General features: G+C 34.3%; 2 protein-coding genes across 2 annotated transcripts; both read right to left on the minus strand.

The window, feature by feature from the left end:
* Positions 1 to 266: 266 nt before the first annotated feature.
* Positions 267 to 2255, minus strand: LOC117913081 (threonine synthase, chloroplastic-like). Its single transcript, XM_034827988.1, has one exon. It carries the CDS (start codon positions 2213 to 2215, stop codon positions 644 to 646), a length of 1572 nt encoding a protein of 523 aa, XP_034683879.1. The 5' UTR covers positions 2216 to 2255; the 3' UTR covers positions 267 to 643.
* Positions 2256 to 13586: 11331 nt separating this feature from the next.
* Positions 13587 to 14733, minus strand: LOC117912245 (protein PPLZ02). The gene is made up of 2 exons (XM_034826758.1): positions 14547 to 14733; positions 13587 to 14443 (listed from the first exon to the last, which is right to left on the minus strand). The coding sequence occupies exons 1-2, from the start codon at positions 14627 to 14629 to the stop codon at positions 13963 to 13965; spliced, it is 564 nt and encodes a 187-aa protein (XP_034682649.1). The 5' UTR covers positions 14630 to 14733; the 3' UTR covers positions 13587 to 13962.
* Between the last annotated feature and the right edge of the window lie 7642 nt (positions 14734 to 22375).

Raw genomic sequence — 22375 nt, forward strand, 5'->3', positions numbered from 1 at the left:
GAATGTAAATTGTAAGACATGCATGCATCTCAACATTTTACATGGACTTTTTCCATTTTTCCCAAAGAGAAGGTGTATTTGCTACAGCTAGTTCCAGGAATCATTTCAACAGGGAAATCAAAGCAAATTTTGATGAGAAAATTATTTAACGATTTTAAAGCAAATACCATTGTGAAATACTACAAGGCAACTCAGATGAAGATGGTGGAATGCTGGTTAGTTTTCCACTCGTCAACAAAAAATTGTGATTAACAGTTGAAATGGCATTGACACTTGAGACACATTTTATTCCATTACTCAACAAAGTAAACACATGAAAAGAAAAAGCAGATCAACATCCAGACTTGCTCTGTGATCTATCAGAAACTATTTGAGCATATAGCGCCTTTTAAATAATCAGACAAGATGCCAAAAGCTCATTGAGAGAACTCTCATCAAATTCAGATAATCATAATTGTATCCAAGAGGGGCAATGCAGCCTTACAAATGGTTTCTTCTTCTCGAATACGACATACCAAAACGGTTCCTAGTTCTACAAGAAGGCATCCCATAACAAAGCAAATACAACGAAACAACACTACCAAGCACTAGCCCAAATAATTAGAAGAGTACACAAGCCCAACTTATAATGCTTATTTGGGGTCTAACACCTAGGGTCCCTACTTAACAAGTACTTCTTCAAGACATCCATAACTGACCCAAAATCAGCCTTCACTTGCACTGGTGGGTTAGCGAACCGGCAAGCAATGTCTGGAATGTCTTTCGAGTGATAATCAATCTTGGACTGCGTAAACTTCAAACCATGAGCCGTGCTAACCACCACAGTCCTATCTGTAGGCCTTATTACCCCACTCTCCCTAAGCTTAAACAATGCAGTCAATGCAACCCCAGTATGAGGACATATGAACATGCCAGTGGAATCAGCTTTAGCCGTGGCATCCATCAACTCCTCCTCAGTGGCTTCCTCCACAATCCCATCTGAGTTCTTGAGCGCATAAACAGCCCTATCTATAGAAACAGGATCTCCAATCTGAATGGCAGAGGCAAAAGTAGTGTTGGCCTTCACTGGTTTAAACTCTCCCCAACCTGACTTGTAATGGAGATAAAGGGGATTGGCATTTGCAGCCTGAGCACAAACGAGCCTAGGAATCCTATCAACAAGTCCCAATTCTTTGCACATGTGAAAACCTTTGTAAAAGGCGTAAATGTTACCAAGATTTCCACCAGGAACTATCACCCAATCCGGCACTTCCCAATCAAACTGCTGCAAAATCTCGATTGCAGCCGTCTTCTGCCCCTCAAGCCTCAAACTATTCAACGAATTCGCTAAGTAAATCGGCAATTCAGCAGTGACCTCCCTGATCAACTGCATACACCCATCAAAATCAGTGTCAAGGCTCAACACAAACGCCCCATTCGCAATCGGCTGCACCAGCTGCGCAATCGAAATCCGATTAGCGGGTAGGAACACAATCGAGGGAATCCCCGCCGCCGCGCAGTAGGCGGAGAGGGCAGCGGAGGTGTCCCCCGTCGAGGCACAACCGACGCCGACAACAGGGCGGTTCATTTTTCGCAATCGGTTAACTTGGCTGACCAAAACGGTCATGCCCAGATCCTTGAAACTTCCGGTATGGCTAATGCCACAGTGTTTGACCCACAAGTCGTTCATACCCAGAAACTGTTTACCGAAACGTTCGGCCCAGAATAGGTTGGAGTTACCTTCGAAGGCGCTGACGATGTCGTCGCTGTCGATCTCGGGAAGTACCCACTCCTTCTTGGACCAGACGCCGGAGCCGTAGGGCCAGGTGGTTTTTCCTACGCGGGAGTCGAACAGGGAGCGCCAGTACTGGCCATCGTACTTCTTGAGAGCGTCGAGATCATGGCTGACGTCGAGGAGGCCGCCGGAGCGCGAGCGGTAGACGATCTCATCGAGGGAGTAGGACTCCGTGGAGGAGGGATCAGCATTGAAGGGGACGTAAACAGCAGAGAAGCCATGGTGGTTTCCCGAGGACTGGCGGCGGGCCTCGTCGCGGATGTTCTCATCCGCGGGGCGGCGGTGGTGGGTTTTGATAGAGCCAGCCGCCTCGGTGGATGAGCAGGCTCTGATGGGAAAATGGACGACGGCGGCGGCGGCGGTGGTGATGGGTTTGGCGGTGGATTTGGTGGCGGAGGAGAAAGAGAAACGCGGCGATTGGAAGACAGTAGAGGAGACCATTGTAGCGAAAGGTGTATGGAGATGGCTTGCAAGCCTTGGCTCTTAGGTTTTAAGTTCATTTCTAACGTCTTACTTATCCCATCTTTTTTCTTACTATTTTTATTTATTTATTTATTTTTCCCACATGTGTTAATATAGAATATTGGGTTGCCCCACTATCCTACATCTATGATCATGATGATTCAATCATACGAGAAGTTATTATTACTAGTGGCACTAAGAAAATTTTGTGAGGGCAACAACTGAGAAAAATTTGAAGAATAATTAGAAATAAATTTTCATAGTTTAAACATGGTTGATTTGGTTTCACCCTTCCTATCATTTAAATAAATTAACCAATTTGGGTAGATAGGAAAAATAAAAATAAAAATAAAATTTATATTGTATCAAATTATTGAACCAAAGTATTAATGAATGACTTATATCAAACCATATTATTATTATCCACTATGGTTCAAGGAAGTTTTTATGACTTAAAAACATGTTTACAAGGTTAAGAAGAACTCATACATATATAGCGTTAAAAACTTTTTTCTCTATTTGATGTGGGATATTACAATCACTCTTCTCATGCAGATACAATGTCTTTGTTGTGTTTCATAAGATTACGAAGCCAAACAAATAGACACCCCTTTGGACTCAAAGTAGACGATTAAATGTGGGTCATTACAAATGGTATCATTAGTGATCCTCAACCCTAATGTAGGGATTTGTTTAGCCTCATGAGAGGTGTCAATATGTTTAGCCTCATAGTTTTATGGGATACAATAAAGAAATTGTGTTTGCATAAAATGATTGTGATGTCTTATATCAAATAAGGAAAAAGGTTTTCAATGCTATATATATATAAATTACTCTTAGTCTTGTAGACACATTTTAAAGTTGTGAGGACCCCTTTAGATCTATAGTGAACATACGATTATAGGGCCAAATAGATAGACATTCCTTTGGACTCAAAGTAGATGGTTAGATGTGAGTCATTACAAATGGTATCATTGGTGATCCTCGACCCTAGTGTAGGGGTTTGTTTAGCCCCGTGAGAGGTGTCTATTCGTTTAGTCCCACAGTCTTGTAGAACACAATAAGGACATTGTGTTTACATGAGATGATTATGATGTCTCATATCAGATAAAAGAAAAAGTTTATGATGCTATATATGTATGAGTTACTTTTAACCTTGTAAATGCATTTTAAAACCGTAAAAATCTCTTTGGATCTATAGTGAACACTATTTACATAATTGGGTGTGAGTCAATCTCGTTGGTTCCTAGGAACAACCCACTGTACTCTCTCTCACTTAATCTTTTGATTTAATTAAAAGTTTTACAACTTTAATAATTACTTTGATGAATAAATTACTTTGTATTAGAGTTTCTAAAAATATTTATTTCTTAATTGGAAGCCTGGTATAATAGGAAAATATGATCTTGAAAATTTTAAAACTTTTATGAGAGTATTTTATCCAAAAATTAATTTTGATAAAAAAAAAAACTATTCTCAAATTAACACTTGTTTTAATTAACATTGACATAATTTATCAATAATATATAACCACCTTAGGGTCTCATTCATAAGTTAAAGCCATTGGAGACCACTTAATAACTAATGTCATGATTCATTGTAAGTCTATTCAATGTGTAACCATACACACTAATGCACTTATTATAGGAAACTCATCCTGATAACTAAGACAAATCATCATTTCAATTAAAAAGATAGTGCATTATAATCTCAAATAGATTGCTTAAATTTGTGAATAACTCATTGTCATATAAGGGACTCATGTTTTGGATCTTTCATGTAATTCTAAAAGTACCCAAGTCATGTACAAATACAAGTAATATAGTGTTGAATGCTCAGATAAATATTAATACAAATAAGGCAACCAAGTTAAGATCGAAGCTTCTTTGTACTGAACCCTTTCTCTTAAGAAGGGTTTTTATGCCTACATGACTACTTGTGTTAAAGCTTTTACCGACAATCAATTTTCCTTTTTATTTTCAAGCTCTCTATTATTGTAATTAAGTGCTAGTTAAGACTTGATTACTTATTGGAGATTCTAACCATATTTCCCAATCTAAAAGCAAGATTTACAGAGTTGGAGATATAGAACTCTAAGAAGAGTACACTTTTATTGAAGAAAAATCTCATATTAAAAGAGATGTAAGAGGCCAAAGGCTAGGAGGAGTAGTGATCTTTGAAGTTGTAGGAGAAACTTTATGTCATGAATAAGAAGTGTGAAGAGCTCTTAGAGAAGTCACTTGTCATGATGCCAAAAAGTGATAAAATCAAACTGAAGTTAGAGAACATTCAAGAAGAGATGAAATAGTTTGAAGACTTAAAAGAAACAAAAGGAGGCTCTATTCCAATTCCATAATCAATATATTTAGCATCTTTGAGCCTAGGTTGAAGAAACAAACGACAAAATAGTGTTCCATCTTCTCTGATATATAGGCCTTAATTTTTTCTGTCTTTTAGTTTACCTTGCAGCTATGCAATTATACTTTTGATATTTCCATTTTCATACTCTTTGAAATTTTTAATTGAATTATGTGCATATGGAGAGTCAAGGTTTTTAAGATCGATATTGAGCTCTTTTATCGATGAACCTTAACTTTCCTTCAAAAAAAAAAAAAAAATTTGTCATTTTATTTGAAAGACTAAGGTGGTGTTTGTTTTTTTCACTTAATTCTAAATAGAACCTTAATGTTTAATAGTGTTAAATATTAAGTTGTTTGTTTTTTATAGTATTTTATTTATATTAAGTATTAAAAAGTAAAAATAAAAATCAATATATTCCTTTTTCTATTTAGAAAAAAGTTAAATATTTTGGTTTTTTCTATTTAGTAAAAAGTTTATAATAAGTCATGAAAAAACAAAAAAATAAATATCATAAATTCTGAAAACAAATTACTTTCAATAAAAAACCAAAAAAACATGCATATTCTAAGCCTTTAAATAAAACATATTTAAATGAGCAAATTCAAACTTAAAAATGACATTTCTAATTCTTGAAGAATGAGGGGCAAAAAGATTGATCAAGAAAGATATGTTATTCTTATTATAAGATCGTGATTTGATCCACATATATTTGGTAAAAAGAATAACCTTCTCTTTGATTTGAGAATGATAAAAAAGAAAAAAAAAATGGAAAGTGCTCAATTTTTTAAGGTTCTAGATATTCCATCCTCTAACTAGGTACTCTCCTTATCAGGTTTGAAAGTAGTAGATTCTCAAGGCATACTATGAGTAATTGCAAAAAAAAACCCTTATGACTAATTGTGAAACAACTCATCAAACTATGAATAATTATAAAATAAAATGAAATAAAAAAATAAACCCTTAAATTGTGAACATACCTTTCAATTCATGAGTAATTTTTTAATAATGCTTTCAATTATGAATAATCGTAAAAAGAATCTCACAAATTATGAATAGTTATAGAAATATCCCTAACATCATGAGTAATTACAAATATCTTTAAATTTATGAGTAATTATGAAAATAACCCTAAAATTATGAGTTTTTTTTACCATTATGTAGAGTTAGATGATAATTTTGATTTCATATCTTTATGCAGTCCACATCAAAAGTAGATGGATGTATATGGTTTTCACACTAAGCATTTGGTATTGAATTGAGATTCTTTCTAAAGAAAGCAAATGCTCCTATCTTAATTAATAAACCCAAACCTAATCTAATTCAACTTTATAACATATATCAACAATGCATATTTATATCCAAAGACAAAAGGGTTCATAACTAGAATCAAGCATGTCATAATTACTCAAATTAAATAGATTATCATAACAAAGAAGGATGTAAGATTGGTCGCTCATTAAGAATAGATTGATGTTATTATAAAGGGTGGTCATAGAGAACAAAATAAGTAACAGACTGAATGCCTAGCGCAAAAGCTAAGCTATTACACGTTACCACTTTAGTTTGATTGTTGGGTGTAGTAAAGAAATAAAATAAGAATACTATTTATATGTATATTTACATGTAAATCTTTGTAGATACAAATTATAGATGGATTTATATCAATCTCATCTTTGTACGCACTATAGCAAGATCTTTAATTCTAACGCTAAAACAAAAATGCATTCACCACTCTCATTAATTAGAGGTATTAAGTTTAAGTCTTTTTGTTCATTTCATTCTCTATTTGTCTTTTCATAGGACGTAACATGTTACGCTTAAAGAAACTCTCTACCCAACAACTTAATTTCGACCACATTTTGTGTGGATGAAATTGTAACAAAGAAAGAGGGGTGGAAGTAACATGATAAACTTAATGAAACTCACTGCTTAATAACTTAATTTAACAACTTAATTTTGACGACATTTTGTATGGACCAAATTATAACAACAATGAAAGAGGAGTTGTATTAAAATAAATATGACATCAAGGATGCCTTTCATCTCATCCATGAGATTGAGAAATTTTTTAATTACTTCAGTCAATATTAATTTTTAATGGCTTGTTAATAGTCAAATCTATCTATTACTAAGTTCAAATTTCGGATCAATTTATAGTGTTTGTTTAGTTTAAGAATATGATTAATTATTTAGCATGATCACACTTTATTTTTACAGTCATTTGTTTTTTATTTTCAGTATTGGTTTTTTTTTTTGACATTTTGCTAGTGGGTCAGGAAAATAAAAAGTTATTGTGGTGAAGTTGGGCTCATGTTGGTCTGTAATTATGAGTAAGTCCGTTGAGGTCCAAGGGTAGCTTAGTGTTGGACCTGGTCTGTTAACTCTCTACCTTGGCCCAGGATACTGGCCCAAATGTTTCAAGCCCGTTTTTAGTTTCCAGGCCGTTTGGAAGCACTTCTTGTTTTTATTTTACTTAAAAAGACAAAAATAGTCATAACTGCAATATAAAATTTAAAACTATTAGAAACTTATTTTTTGAAAAATAATAATTTGGAAAACATGCAGGACTGGGACATTGTTGGGCCATCAAATATTAATTGGAGGCCCAGATTTTACACCCGAAATCACTCAGTTCTCGCCCAGGCTAAAATCAGGCCCAAGACAGACGGACCCTGGGCCTAGGCCTTTGATTCAAATGAACACACCAAACCCTGCCTGGCCCGACTTATTGCTTTGTGTAATAAAATTATGGCAAATTTATTTACACACCAATTCTGACCGTGGGGAAAAAAAATATAATTTTATTTACAAATATACGGAAAAGTTAGATTTTTTGTTTATTTTTTCCCTTTTTTTTCGTTAATAGTTGTTAAAAGTTAAAACCAATCCTCGGATGTTTAAAAAATAAACTCATATTTGAAAACTCAATATAAAAAAATAGTTTTAAAATATTTTTTATATTTTCAATCATTAGTGACAATGCTAAAATAACTAAACTTTATTCTAAAAAATAATTTATTTTTAAAAAATTATTTTCTCTCATAATTCGGACAAACATGTTTTTAAATTAAAATAATAAAAACTACTTTTAAAAACAGCTTTTAAAAGTAATCTTAATATTAAGAACTTGAATTTACCACCAAACTTAAAAAGAAGAATTTTAGGCTTGTTTAATCATATTTTTTGAAACTTGTTTTTACAAATTATTTTTTATTTTTTAATTTAAAAACAAGTTTCAGAAAACATAATAAAATAAACTCATTTTTCTTTTGGTTTTAATATACGGTTTCACTTTATTTTTAAAAATTATTTCAAAAAAATAATAGTAAACAATGTTATAAATTTTTAAAAATAATTTTCTATTTTAAATGAGATGGGCATACCCTTATTTATTTTTATTTTTTTTATAATAGTAGAAAGAGCATAAACTTGATTAACTAGTAAAAATACATTTAAAAATGGATTGATTAGAAGATTAGATGCAATGGAATAAGAAATAGTGGCATGGTAATTGGCGGGTGGGTGGGAAAAAGTGGGGTTCAAAATGATTGAAAAACCAGACACTCAATCATCATAGTGAATGTCCCTTTTATTCAGCAGCAGCAATCCCCACAAAAAGGCATGTTCTCTCTGCTGTAATCCTCTCATCCCCAACACTCTCTATTAAATCTTCCTTCCACTCCACTTTCTATCCATGCTTTCTTATCACTGGTTCAGCCCCTCACCATTCAATTTTCTTTCTATTTTTCATCAATCCAAAAGGCATACCCCTAAAGGGACAAAATATCTTGCTCTGCTCAATAACTCCCTTCAACTATCACATTTTGTGACCTAATTTCACCCTATTTATTTCATTTCATGTACATTCAACATTTTTTTTAAAAAATTAATAATTTTTTTTTAAATTAATATTTTTTTTCTGCAAATTTTAAATACACCCAAATTCCATCAAATTTGGCCGGTGTAAGTGGGTCCAATATTTAAGTATATTTTAAAGTAAATAGGATTGGTTTAATTAAAAATGTACACAATAACATGCCTAATATGATTGAAAATGATTGGTTTTAAAAATTCATATCTTATTCACTGTTCACAAATCTTTTATTAAAATTGTTTGTTTGCAAAGAAACCTCCATGTTTCATTTTCTTATTAGTTTCCGTGTTTGCTGGAATCAACTTCGAATTTAATTGTTGATGAAGATTGATTGGATGTTCGATAAATTAATTTAATAACTTAAAGTTTAAATATTAAATATTAAAATTTACTTGAGACCTTTTGAGATCAAGACATGAACTGATTTAATATTGTTAAATATTAAGTTTTATTCGAGACCCTTTGAAATTGAGATTGAGATTGATATTGATTCAATGTTCGATGAATTTTAAGTTTTACTCGAGACTCTTTGAGATTGAGACTAAAACCGATTCAATGTTATGTCAATCATGTGAGTTCGTTAATCTATCTAGATCACAAAAATGACTTAAAAGAAGTAAGGAAAAAACAATTGAATGACAGATATGGCACATCTATTAGCTTCTATGAATTCTTCAAGTTAGGGTCGTGGTCTTCTAGACTAGTCATGTACATGCATTTATATGTGGATATATATATATATTGATTTATGAGATGTGGATGTGGCGGTTACATTTAAGATATATATCCAATGTATATGAGTCACATGTGGAAGATTGAATGGAAGATAGAAGTCAGGGCACATGGACCCCCATCTATCTTTGTCACTTAGAAGAAGAGGAAGGGGGGGAGTGGTTAGAGGCATGTGGACTTCAACATGCAAATGTTTCCCATGTGAAGGGATGGGGAGGGAGAGAAACAAGAGAGATTGTGAGACATACCCGTCTACCAAAAACTCTAAAGGACATAGAAACTATCCGGTTTAGGTCTTGTCTATGGCTCCCAATACTAATATATAAAGTTTTTGTGCTCCAAAACCGGTTGAAAGTATTTTGGCTTTTCGGGGAGTAGGCCACCAAACTTTTCTTTTCTTTTTTTTTCTTCACTCCCAAACAAAGCTTGTTGCCTTTTGGATTTTTGCATGACTCACTTGATCCAAGGCATCTAAACTAAAACAAAGGATGGAGAAAACCCAATTAAATATGGAATTCCATTAATATAAAAATTAGGGTATATGGGAAGGATTTTTGAAGCCATATGATTGTCTCCCCCTCCAACATTTCCACATGAGATTCTATACACCATGATTTGGATACACCATGATTGGCTTTGACTGCTTTTCCTTCTCAAGAAGATCTATCCTTTGACTCTTAGCTCCTCTCCCCTTTTTCAGTTAGTGTGCAATCCAAGGGAAGTCCTTTACAATACACTACCTAAATTTATGCAAATTTACATTTTAATTAAATTTAATGTAAATTTATGGGCTGTCATCCATCCATCCATCCACCCATCCATTCATCCATCCTTTTCAACATGTATGGAATTCATCTCTTCATTGATCCCATCTTTAGACACCTTTTTCAAGCAAAAATAACTCTCATCATTCAAACCCCACTACTCATTCTAGTAATTATAAAAAAAAATATCCACAAATTTCTACTTATTTAAGAGCCAATGTTCTTTTTTTTTTTCTTTTAAATTTTGGAATTATTTGAAATCAATTTACTTCATTCTCCCTAGCCCTGAGGTAGGATTTAATTTTTAGAAATAAATACAAAAATTCAATTTGGGATTAATATTTTGTATAAAATTTAATTTAATTTTTTACTTTTTATATTTAAAAAATAGACCATACTAAGGCCATACTAGACTTTAGACAAGAAAACAAGCAAGCTTAAGTAAGAATGATTAATGAAGCATTCACTATTGTACCAGCATCAACTTTAGAGAAAAGCTCAAATGCAGTCAATTGACCTAATTTTTGCCACCACCCACATTTTATCAACCGAAGTCATATCAAATTACATACCAGCAGACATACTAACAAACTAGTCCAAAGTAATTCCCTACTAGGGACATCATTCTTTGATTTTTTTTTTGGCGTGCACTACCTTTTTCTTCTAGTCCTTAATCCATCACTATGAATTCAAGCTAATTATATAAATCCAAAAGCATAGTTTAAAAGTAGCTAAAAAGCGATAAGTTATTCACCCGAGTGTGCCATTTGATGAAGAGGTAAAAACTAAACTGTCTTGAAACTGTTTTTTGAAACAACTTTTTAACTCAAGAAACACATCAGACAAACTTTTGAATGCGGAAAATCGTTTTTTGAGCTTGTTTGGTAATTGTTTTCAAGAACAGTTTTTTGTTTTTTTTTTTAAAAAAAACATGAAAACATGTTGGATAACAGGAAAACTATTTTTTGTTTTTTTTTTTTTTTTACAAGATAAAACATAGTGTTTTTAAAGAACATTTTTTAGTTATTTTTATTTATTTTTTAAGAGTTGTTTTAAAATATAATTATATAAACATGTAAAATGATTAAAAATAAAATACTAGATATAAAAATTATTTTTAAAAATATTAAAAATAAATAAAAAATATTTCAAATTATCAAATAGATATTTATTATATCAAACATAGACAACAGTTTTCCAAAACAGTTACCAAATAAGACTTTAAGAGTTTATTTATTTTTAATTATTTTTTATATAACATTTAGAGTGATAAAACTGGTTTTCATTTCATAGTTGAGTACCCAAACAAAATTTTGTTTGTGATAACGATAGAAAACGGTTTTCCATGAGTGTTTTTTCTTACCGTTGTTTTTGAGAAGGTTACCAAATTTTACGGTTAAGGACTATTAATTTAATCCTCCAACTTTCACATTCTCTTCCTTTTAGTTGACCACTTAGTAGGTTGAGAATGGTAAGATTGTAACAGAAATGTTGAGATGAGGGAAGTGGTAGTTGAATAGGGCCACAAAGTTCAAACAGTTCATGATGGTAAACTCACTAGCATGCCATGATTTTAATCAACTTTGCTGAATCAAAAGTTGAAAAACAAAATCATGAGAGTAAACAACTTTAGTTTTTGATGGTTGTGGGGAACAAAATCAATTTCCAAACAGGTGAATAATCATGAAGTTTCATTGAGAGATGGGACACCAAATTACATAAAAGCAAACACATAACTTTAAAAACAATAAAACAATGGGAGGAAAAGGCCATTTTTTTTTTCTATGATACCAAACATATAATATATGGCTCTTGGGTACTCAAACTGCTATTGAAGCAGCAACTAGCACAAGAAGATAAGTACCTTTTCTTGTAGCAAAAAATCATGCCCTCCATAGCACACCAACATTAGGGTAATTGATCACCATATAAAAGCCATGATTCTCCTTTTTCAGGATTTACTTTCCATTTAATCAAGCCCAGATGCATGCAAGGAGAGGAGAATTAGGGCTTTACAAATCTGCAGTGGGTTGAGCCACCTTGGTGGATATGGCCAATTTTACCGTTAGGGTATGTGATAGACATTGGGTTTGTTGTTTAGAAGAGAACCCATATGGAAAATTAGTAGAAAATTCAGCTGAAGTGCCCCATCTGATCCATTCTCAAGTCATAGCCAGAAGTCTCCTCCATATTATTCCAGAAGAGGAAAACAGAGACTATAAAAAACTAGGGGATTAAAGGTGGCAAATTAGGTAAAAGTTAACCCATTTATAATCACCACATCTTGGAAAAGGAAGTAACCATTCAACTGGGTTTTGAATCATATGATTGGTAGAGATCCCAAAAAAAAAAAAAAATCTTCCTTTCTCTGCATAGCAATCTGTTGAATAAGCCAGTGTATAAGTTGAACTCATGAACCCATGAACCCATCCTAACCCTCCAAAATCAACCAAAAATCCAAGCTTCTATTAGAATGATGAATTGAATGATTTTTGTATTTCATTCATTTGGAATTATGTTAGGGTGGTGGAGAGAGAGAGATGGGGGCCTATAAAATCATTAAAACAACTTCCACTCAATCACATTCAGTGTCCCTTTTCTTTAGCATCAGCAATCCCAACCAAAAACCTGCCTCTGCTGAAACGAACCCAAAAATTCAAAAAAGTAACCTTTTTTCTTTCATACATTCAACAAATGAAAAACTGGAGCCTTTTTCCTTCTCACCAGACCCAAAAAAAAAAAAAAAAAAAAAACCAAACAAAAAAACAAAAACAAAACAAAACAAAAAATTGTGTTCAAATTCTACTTGCTATAGAAACTGAATAAGTTCCCCTGTGCCTGATTAAGATAGCATCTTAAAATTGACTCCTGATTAGAGAATTATTCTCAATTTTTTTTATTGCAGGGCTTCAACTTTATGATCCCATTTTCAGCTCAAAGATGATATTCCTTTGCCCTAATTTTAGTGTGGAAACCTATATCGATCCACTGAGTGGTAGAATGTTGCACTTTTCAGAAGAAATTCCTTTGAGGGCCAAAGTGTTTTTGTGTTGGTCATCTAGTGATTGGTGACAATTCAATCAGAGAATGAAAGGCAGGGGGTGTCCTCTGCATCATGCCCAAAAGCAGGGCATTTTAGGACTATATTCTTTGCTTTAATCATAAGAAAGAAAATGCCCTTTGCATTCCCTTAACATTGATAAATGATAATGTACTCCTACTATCAATGTCTCAGCTAAAATGCAGGGGTATTTTAGCAATTCAGTCGTTCTCTCTTTCAGTAAAGTCACTAAAGTTCCTTCCATACAATTCGCTAGTTTGGAATGGAAAAATGGGACTATTCCCAAACTGAATTGTCACAAACCACCATTCCTGTCAATTTTGTTGAGAGGGAACTTTTCAAAATAAAGCAGTGACAAATTTTTGGAAATGCTTCTTCCTAAAGACTCTCTTACAAGATACTACACTGGATGATCTTAATGGGATTTTAATATTTTAACCTCAAAACTAATAATATAGCTTTTGAAATGAAAGGAAGTGTGACAAGGCAATTGCACTGCAAATGGGTCCTTTCTTTTCAACCCCATTTGAGCTGGTGAAGAGGGAAGGATGGGTTCTGTATTCAAGCTTGTGACTTTTGAATAAAAGTACCCTTTCTTTTCAAACAAGCAGGCACAAGAGCCCTGAAAATACAGCCATGAAAGTCAGGAATTGTTGAATTTCCTGGGAATTGATTGCATGGGGGTACAAATGAAGAAAGGCTAGATAGAGTGCACATGCTAAGATCTTATATCATAACTGTACATACAGCATCCGCAGATGGGTTCATTTTTGAAGATAAATTCTGGCAACTGGGAGACGACCTACAAGGCTAAAAGGCTTGAAAATGGCTGAGAAAAATGGGGTTAAAGATTAGCAAAATGAGTGGCATTAGCATAGTAGGAATACAGAGAGAGAAGAGGAGCAGAATTGGGTGTTTTGAGATGTTCTTTAGACTACATTATGGAGCCTGAGCAGAGCTCGATGGAACCATAGTCAAGCAACTCCTCAATCATTTGCTGTATGTGATCATCTTCAAGAGGTTTGAACTGCTGGGTGTTGCTGTCCACTTGAACTTTCTTCACAACCCAATTGGCCTCAGGCTGCTGCACTGTCACCGGTCTTTTCTCCGGCGACCACTGGCCTGATTCCCCAACTTTCCCCGCAATGCTGGTGGTTGTGGCGACATGGGAAGTCGGTGGCTTTTGAGGCTCATGCAGGGATTGTTTGGTTAACTGAAGTGAGGCCATGTAACACCTATGCAGCTTGGCAGTTAAAGTAGCTGAAAGAAGCTTGGAAGACGACGACTGGGAGGCGTTGGGATTGTAAGGGAAGTTGGTTCTCGCCCTCGGACCACACATGAGCCTCGCCGCCTCGTCATAGGCCCGAGCAGCGTCCTCCGCCGTTTCGAATGTGCCCAGCCAAATTCTTGTCTTCCTGCACAAACCCGAAACGTTTCAATTAGCAACTTGGAAGTGATCACCGAAACGTGAACGAAACCGAAACCGAAACATGTACATGTTCATGTGTTTTAACTTACAGAAGTGGGTGGCGAATTTCAGAGACCCAACTGCCCCAATGCCTCTGTCGGACGCCTCGATATCGCTGCTGAGGTCTGGCCATGTTAGAGTTATTAAAGAAAGGAAAGAAAACGTTTCGTGCGGGGAGTGTTTGTGAAAATGCCTGAAAGAGAGAATGATGCAAAGGAGAGTGATGGCCAAGTGATGGAGGGGGGTAGAGGGGTTTATGTAGTCGGGCTTGTTGACAGGCACAGGAGCACTGGAGGGGCTCTTTTTTCTTGGCCCTTCTGGCAAATGGGTCCCATCACAGTTTTTTTGGGTCTTCAAATCTTCCTTTTTTGTTCATCTTTTGGTTCCCAGTTGGCTAATTGCAAAGTGATTATCAATGAATAAATTTATATGAAATGAAATTTCAAAACAGACCAAATTCAGTTCACATGTCTATAATGGAAAATAACACCTTTTGTTGCACAAAAACCCCAAAGCTGAAGTGATATTTTATCACCCTTTCTTCCTTGAACAAGAAGACAATCTAGGGTCATAGTCTTAACAGATTCCTCATGTGAGCCTGGTCTTTCACTCTTCCCTCAAGATCATGACTCAATCAAAGTTTTTACATTTCAACTACCAATTTTTGGTAAAAACAAATTAACAAATTTCTGGGATTTCGATTTCCGCACCCAATGTTGGGGCAGATGAAGAGATGTGTATCATTACAGCATATTGCTTAATAGTCTGCAAAAAATGGGCATGAGGGGCACAGACATGATTGAGTCAATCCTGTACTGGGACACACCGAATAAAGATCCTTGGACCATGATAATTATGCTAACACTCCAAATCATTCACAAATCCTGTTCACTGTTTCCGAATCCACCTTAATTTGAAGCCTCAATGATCTGGGTTTCAATCAGATGGCTGCTGATTTTTTGAAGAAAAGTCCAGACAAAAAAGAAAAGAAAAGAAAAGAAAAATATGGGCTACATTAATACAACTGGGGGTGTTCCTCCGCCTGAAAGCTTCCCTTTTCATGCTTCATATTGATGTGGTTATGAGTGGGGAATATGCACATCAGAGAACCCAAAAATGGAAACATCTGTATGTGGCAGGGGGAAGGGAGAGGAGAAGGCTAGAAGAGTCAAGACACACAGTGATCTTGTGCCTTGGAAGGCGAAGGCCATGCCATGCCCCCACCCCCTAAACCCACTGTGCACCCACGTGCCCCCGGTTGCACCCCACATCCCTCTCTCTGAGTTATGTATGCTTGTATTCTTTGTCATGCCTTTCTGGGTGCTGCCAATTTACATTTCTGTTGTTTTCTACTTTTTAACTTTTTCATCTTTCAAATGTAGCAATGCTTTTATGTTGGAAAGGGTCCATAGCTTAAAATTTCTTTCACACTACAACTTATTTTTCAACACTATAACGAATTTTTGAAAATGTTTCTTAAATTTTTAAAAACGTTTATTTATTTTTAATTAAAATTTTTTTTAAAATTATTATCCAATCGATTTTTATGATATTTTTTTATCACTTACTAACACGATAACACAGCAAAATAAAAATAATTAATATGCACTAAGTTGGTGTAAGAAAAAAAAAGGGGGATTGCGACAACACAAAATGGCGCGTAGTGGAAGGAGGAGGGAAGCATAGAGAAGAGCTGCTATTTCTGACCGTTTGCTTCCTTATATCACGACGCAATCCACTTCAGAGTCCAGACCCATGTTCCCATGTATCCAAAATTACATTAGTTGCCTCATGTCATTCAATGGTTTTGGTCACGCCCCACGTGACTGCTCCAATTCGCAACTTACTTCAACCTCCAAACCCACTAATATTATACATATATGTACAATTTTTTTTTAATCCATGTGGGGTCTCCTAGATTGGTATTTTTGTGAATTTTTCTTCATTGACAAATCTATATGAGTATATCTCATATAGGATCCTACTCAATCATAGATCATACTAGGGGGACGTGGTAGCCAACTACCCAATTCATCTCGGATTGGGAATTTTCAGACAGAAATTAATCATAGGAACACACCTGCTATTCAAACCCGTAACAGTTGTAATGATTGTGAGTGCTGATACGTTCAATCTTGATGAAGATCATCAGAACATGATCAGCGGCCAAGGGTGATTTTGAGATGAGTGGACCCACACTAGAATTAACTTACACAACAAGCAAGAATTTAGGATGCAAAACTCTCGGAAGGAAGAAGAGTAGAAGACAGAGAGCATGTAAGTAATAGATTGAAAGATGATTGTAAGACTTTTGTCTCACTCCTGGTTTACAGCTAATGAACCTTAAAAAACCACTTGATAGAAAGCGGGCGTCAATAGAAAAAGTGGGTGGGACCCCAAAATTTTAGTAGAACGCGTGATGTGGGTCCCGGAAAGCTAAGGTGGGGTGATGATCACAGCCCCTGTGGCTCGCAACTATGCTCGACCAGAGGACGCGCTCGGTCCATGTCACGCCGCGCCTTGCGCTCTATCTAGTTGCCCTGATGTCTACAAAAATAATACGTCTGCTATCATATATTAATTACTTTAACTGAAATTGGATACATTGAATACCCAACAACGGAGTGGAAAATATGTTGGGAGGGGAACGTGGGATATCTCTATCACTCACAAACATCTTGCCTGTCTTCTCCTTTCTTGTGTTAGATTTTCCCTTTGCATGCCCACATGTGTTTCCCTTGTATGTATCTATGTTCTTTGTGGTTGCCCATGTGCATGGTTTTTTTTTCCTTATTTTCTCATTTTTCTCTCCACATATTTTTTTCACCTTTTAGGCTCAATTTGAGCTTAAATCAAAGACAAAAACCTTAATTTATTAACATAAAATTAAGAGTGTGTGGTAGTAATTATAACAAATATTTTTAACATTTCTAATATTTAAAAGATAACATATTTTAAGCATTAAAAATGTTAGAAGTGTTTTTTAAAATCGTTATCAAGCGAATCGTAAATTCAAAAGTTAATTTAAATTTTGAATTAATTTTTGTTGCCTTTTTTGAAATTTATGATAGTTGGAGTTCGGTGGAAATGAATTGTTCCAACTCCACCTAATAAATGATAGAAATAAAAGAACAGTTTTTGAGAATTTTAAAACTACAAAAAAAAAAATAGGAATATTAAATTAAAAGAATTATTTATTCACGAGAAGTTTTTTTTAAAAAAAAAAAACTAGAAAAAGAGAAAATATATTTTTTTCTCTCTGAAAACAAAAGAAAGAAGATATTCTTTTTTTAAAAAAAAAAAAAAAGAATATCATTTCTAAATTTTTTTTTCTATTTTTGTTATTAAAACTAAGATAAAGGTTTTTGTGCCGTGAAAAAAAGAATGATCCTTACTTACGTAATTCCATTTATGATTTAAGATGAGAAAATTGTGAATGAAACAATAAATTGAATTTTGAGGCATTTCAAAAGATAACTTGAAGCCTTAATTTTCATTAATGATAATAATTTTTTTCAAATTATTATTTTTTTTAATATAAGTTTTCCATACTATTTAAAATTTTTTTAAAAACAGAAAATGTCCTGAAATTTGGGCAAAGCGTGATATTTCCGTTTTTGGGATAAATGTTGGTCGAGCTTTATTGCATGTAGAAATCATAGACAAAAGTGAAGGTGTCGTGGACCAAGCCCACCATAATATAAAAATCATTTTTTTTAATTTTTTTTAATAAATCCAGAGATTATAGCTGTAGACAGATGCTGATAGAATTAACATCTAAACACGCTTGCCTAAGTAGAGACGACGCGGTTTCTTTAACGAACCCACAAGAAAGAAAGAAAAGGAAAAAAAAAAACAGAAAAAGAAGACAAAGTGTGACGTTGATGGAAAATACGACGGGGGTGCAAAGAAGTCAGTCTAATACCCGCAGTCCATGGGATATGCTCACCCCCTCATCTTTTGAATTACTAGTAATTGCCTCCTCCTTTCTCATCATTACCTTGCTATGAAAATGATGTATCAACCCATGTGCATGTCTCCCTCCATCTCTAATTAATTAATTCTCATCCATTGATCTTCAATGGTTGTCCCAAATTTAAGTAAACATATATTTACCTTGTATTTGATTTGATGGTTCAGAAAGTAGGGGAATCACATGGCGAAGTCTGTTGAGATTTCCGGGGGTCGTTTTCGTTGCCATGTGCTTCCAAATATTTTTAGGAAAAAAAAAAAAAAAATTTGTGTTTACGCGTTATCATAATTTTGGAATGAGCTTGAGCTTGACATTGGAGTTATGTCTGACATTTTCTCGGTAGAATAACTTGCAGCGCATTCTTCCAACGGCCGAAATTTATTTTAAATTATAAAATTATGAAAAGGTCCTCTAATTCCCGATAATTATAGATTTGGATCATCCATACTGCACTCGAAATTTCACTTTGTCTTATTGAGTTGACATCTTGTTGTGTTGTGTTGTGTTCTTTCACCTACAGGATTGCTTTGACTATGATTTGAAAATCGCTATCCTTTTAAGATTTGATTTGAAAATCCTTCTTTTTTTTTTTTCTTTTTTCTTTTTTTTTCTTGAAGGGACAAAAATGGGAAATATCAAAATAATAGTTGGAACTTGTAAGAGATGTTGAAATCGGAGCAAAAAGTCTTCCAGCATTGAAAAATATCTCTATGGAGGCCCAACTGCATGGCCCAGAAGGTTTCACCTAAACCAGATTGAAAAATGTTCTCCAAATAGTGGGCCTAACCCTGAGTTGAGATCTATGGTTTGACTAGGCAGAGGCTGCTTTAATTTTTCATGTCTGGGCCTGCCTGCTTTAATTTATTATGTCCATTATATTTCTGTTGTCAAAAGTACTTTTACATTGCATTTAAATTGACATAAATTACTTCAAAATGAGGAAAAAAATTATGGGGTGGAAAAAAATTTTCACTGAAGTTGGGAAATAATCTAACACAAGGGAATGTGAGAGGGGCTTTTTGCATGGTTACAATAGAAATATATTTTATAAAAAGACGAGTTCATCGTAAAAGTAAAACAAGTAATCGTTTTACCAAAAGAATTTAATATAAGGATATAGGGGGCTTGAAAAACCGTTCTACCAAAAGAATTCTAAAACTACGACATTTTAACGATCTTATATTGAATTTGACTAGACGAATTAAGTTCAATATGAAAATTCTAACTATAAAAACCGAATCATTATTTAAAAAGATGAATTGAACTTAGAAATAAAATAATTGGTGAAAAGTATCTTATTTTGATATTTATTTTATAAATAAATAGTTTTTAATAAGATTTGTTTTTTGAAAAGAAATCCGGGTAGGTGGGTAAAATTTGAAGTTTCAATCAATCCATGTCACATAGCAATGCGTGGGTGGGTGTATTGCTTTCCCTTACATGCATGATCCCCTTGATATGTGTTTTTTCCACAAGTGAGGACTGAGGAGTGGGGCGTTGATGGTCACATGACTTTGATGATTCCCAAAGTCATGGTTTAGGTATCTTGAGTGAGAGAGCAGATTTCATGTCACCATGTGAATGCTGATGTGTTGTGAGACTGTCGGAGAATATACGGACCATGATATAAGGTGTGATTCGATTTCATATCTTTACTTGGTTGTGGTTGGCTTCTAAAAAATGTGTATTAAATTTTATGATTGTGATGACTAGACATAGAGTTATGATCCCAGGCTTCTTCAAGCCTAATTAAGTGCTTGAAGAGGAGTGCCAACTTGGGTATTTGTATGACACATCATTTGATATTTTCTCTCAACCTATAAGAGTAATTAGCGTATCATTAGATAGAGTTGGTTTGCATGTGTTTGCTTTTCTCAAACTTTAATCTCTTTTAAACTCTTAAAATAGTTTGGGTTCAAATTGGCCTATACGTGTTGGTCAAAGACACGAGTCAAAATAAAAATTAAAGGTAAATGGTGATGCATCATGCTCTAATGAAATCTGTCATGTAAGAATGTCACAACTATCATGATAATTAATTCGAAATGTCAATTTTAATGATTATAGTGGTTGAGTGATTCCCACTATATGATTTGCGTAAAGGTTAATCATTGCATAATGAATATTTAAAATATTAATTTAATAGTAGATAGTTGACACATTGATATTACAATGGTAGCTCTTCATATTACATCCAAGAAGGATCGACTTAACTTGATTATCTAAGAAGGATCGACTTGCCTTCACACACTCCCCACCTCCTACCTATATGCTTGCTTTAAGAAGAATCTTATGGAACCCTCCCAATTTTCTAGGGGAGGCATTCAATGAAGGCTTTGGTTCTTGAATAAGACCACACCTTGCTTTAATTACACCTCAAAGATAAAAGGGATGACTCATTCGCCCACAATTGTCTTCTTCCTTGGTTGTGATATGAAAATCCCTACTACTTCTATAGGGTTAGGAATAGGAGTATTCATATCTTCCAATGGTACACCTTGAAGGAAGCAAATCACGAATTCTTCAATGCTAAGGGGAAGAAGAGGAACTTGAGTGAATATACAAAAATCTATTGAAGATGCCTTTGGAACACGCCAATAGGAATGTGTTACTAGGTGTATTAAGTAAAGCTCACACAACTATAAAGGCTTGACCCAAGCATGGATTAATAATAAAGAGCCTAAAAATTGATCACCCATAAGATCCTTCAAAAGTAATCCCACGACGAGTAAGTTAACTAGTAGCTCCTTGACTCTACCAAAAAACATGGGTAAAAAAAAGTGACCAAGTATTGAAAATAAATCCATAAACAAAAAAGGAAGAAGAGCCACCATGCTATCATTGTCCTTTGTTAAAGGCATTAGAAGCACATTGCTTGTGTCACCTGTAGGATCCTTCAAAAATGATCCTATGACAAGTTAACTAGTAGCTCCTTGACTCTACCAAAAAGCACATGAAAAAAAAAAGACCAAGTATTGAAAATAAACCCATGGAGAAGAAATCAAGAAGGGCCACAATATTGTCATTGTCCTTTGTCAAAGGCATTAGAAGCACATTACTGGTGTCACCTATTAGATTCTCCAAAAATGATCCCATGACAAGTAAGTTAACTAGTAGCTCCTTGTCTCTACCAAAAAACACATGTAAAAAAAGTGATCAAGTAATGAAAACAAACCCATGGAGAAGAAAGGAGGAAGGGCCACCATACAATCACTCTCTTTTGTCAAAAGTACTAAAAACATGTCACCCAACATTTTCAATCCCTCCCAACCCCCCTTAGCCAACAAAAAACCTTGGTCTACCCATTTCTTTATAGAATCTGGGACTAAGCACCATGACTCATCTAGGAGAAATGTACCTAGTCCCGATACTATGATGCTATCTAAACATTGATGGGATTCAAGTTAAAAAGGGTGCAATACCACCTTAGTAAAAGAATAAAAATGATTTAATAATGATGATAGAGGCAAACAAAGCCCAACCTTCAAATGCTCCACTAGGTCAATCCATTTCCTTGGACAAAGAGCACAAAGTTCATTCTTGCAAATAAATGTTTGAACTTCTATATTAGGGGGATACTAAAAAACCAACAATACAATTATAAATTAGTCAAACATTAGAAAAAAAATTAAACAAATAGGAAAACCTTATATAGAAAATCCGGTGACTAATGAAATAGCCCAACAATATGAAAAACTAATTCACAAATACATGTGTTGTCTCAAACAAACAAATAAATATCATTTTCCTATTCATCGTTAAAATTTATAAGAAAATTGGAAGAGGGGAAGAAATATAGGGATGCATGCAACAAGTGACACATGTTGGTTAAAGATCTGAATGAAGATAAAATGAAAGGTAAGGGACAATGCTCCACACTTAAATGACCTCTATTACATAATAATG

Source organism: Vitis riparia, chromosome 4 (genome assembly GCF_004353265.1).
Source record: "Vitis riparia cultivar Riparia Gloire de Montpellier isolate 1030 chromosome 4, EGFV_Vit.rip_1.0, whole genome shotgun sequence".
In the NCBI taxonomy this organism is placed as follows: domain Eukaryota; kingdom Viridiplantae; phylum Streptophyta; class Magnoliopsida; order Vitales; family Vitaceae; genus Vitis; species Vitis riparia.

Excerpts from the sequence above, each read along its gene's own strand:
- LOC117913081 (XM_034827988.1), bottom strand. The coding sequence starts at position 2,215 with ATGGTCTCCTCTACTGTCTTCCAATCGCCGCGTTTCTCTTTCTCCTCC.
- LOC117912245 (XM_034826758.1), bottom strand. The coding sequence starts at position 14,629 with ATGGCCAGACCTCAGCAGCGATATCGAGGCGTCCGACAGAGGCATTGG. Across the intron at positions 14,444-14,546 it reads GAAATTCGCCACCCACTTCT|GAAGACAAGAATTTGGCTGG; the intron begins GTAAGTTAAAAC and ends GGGTTTGTGCAG.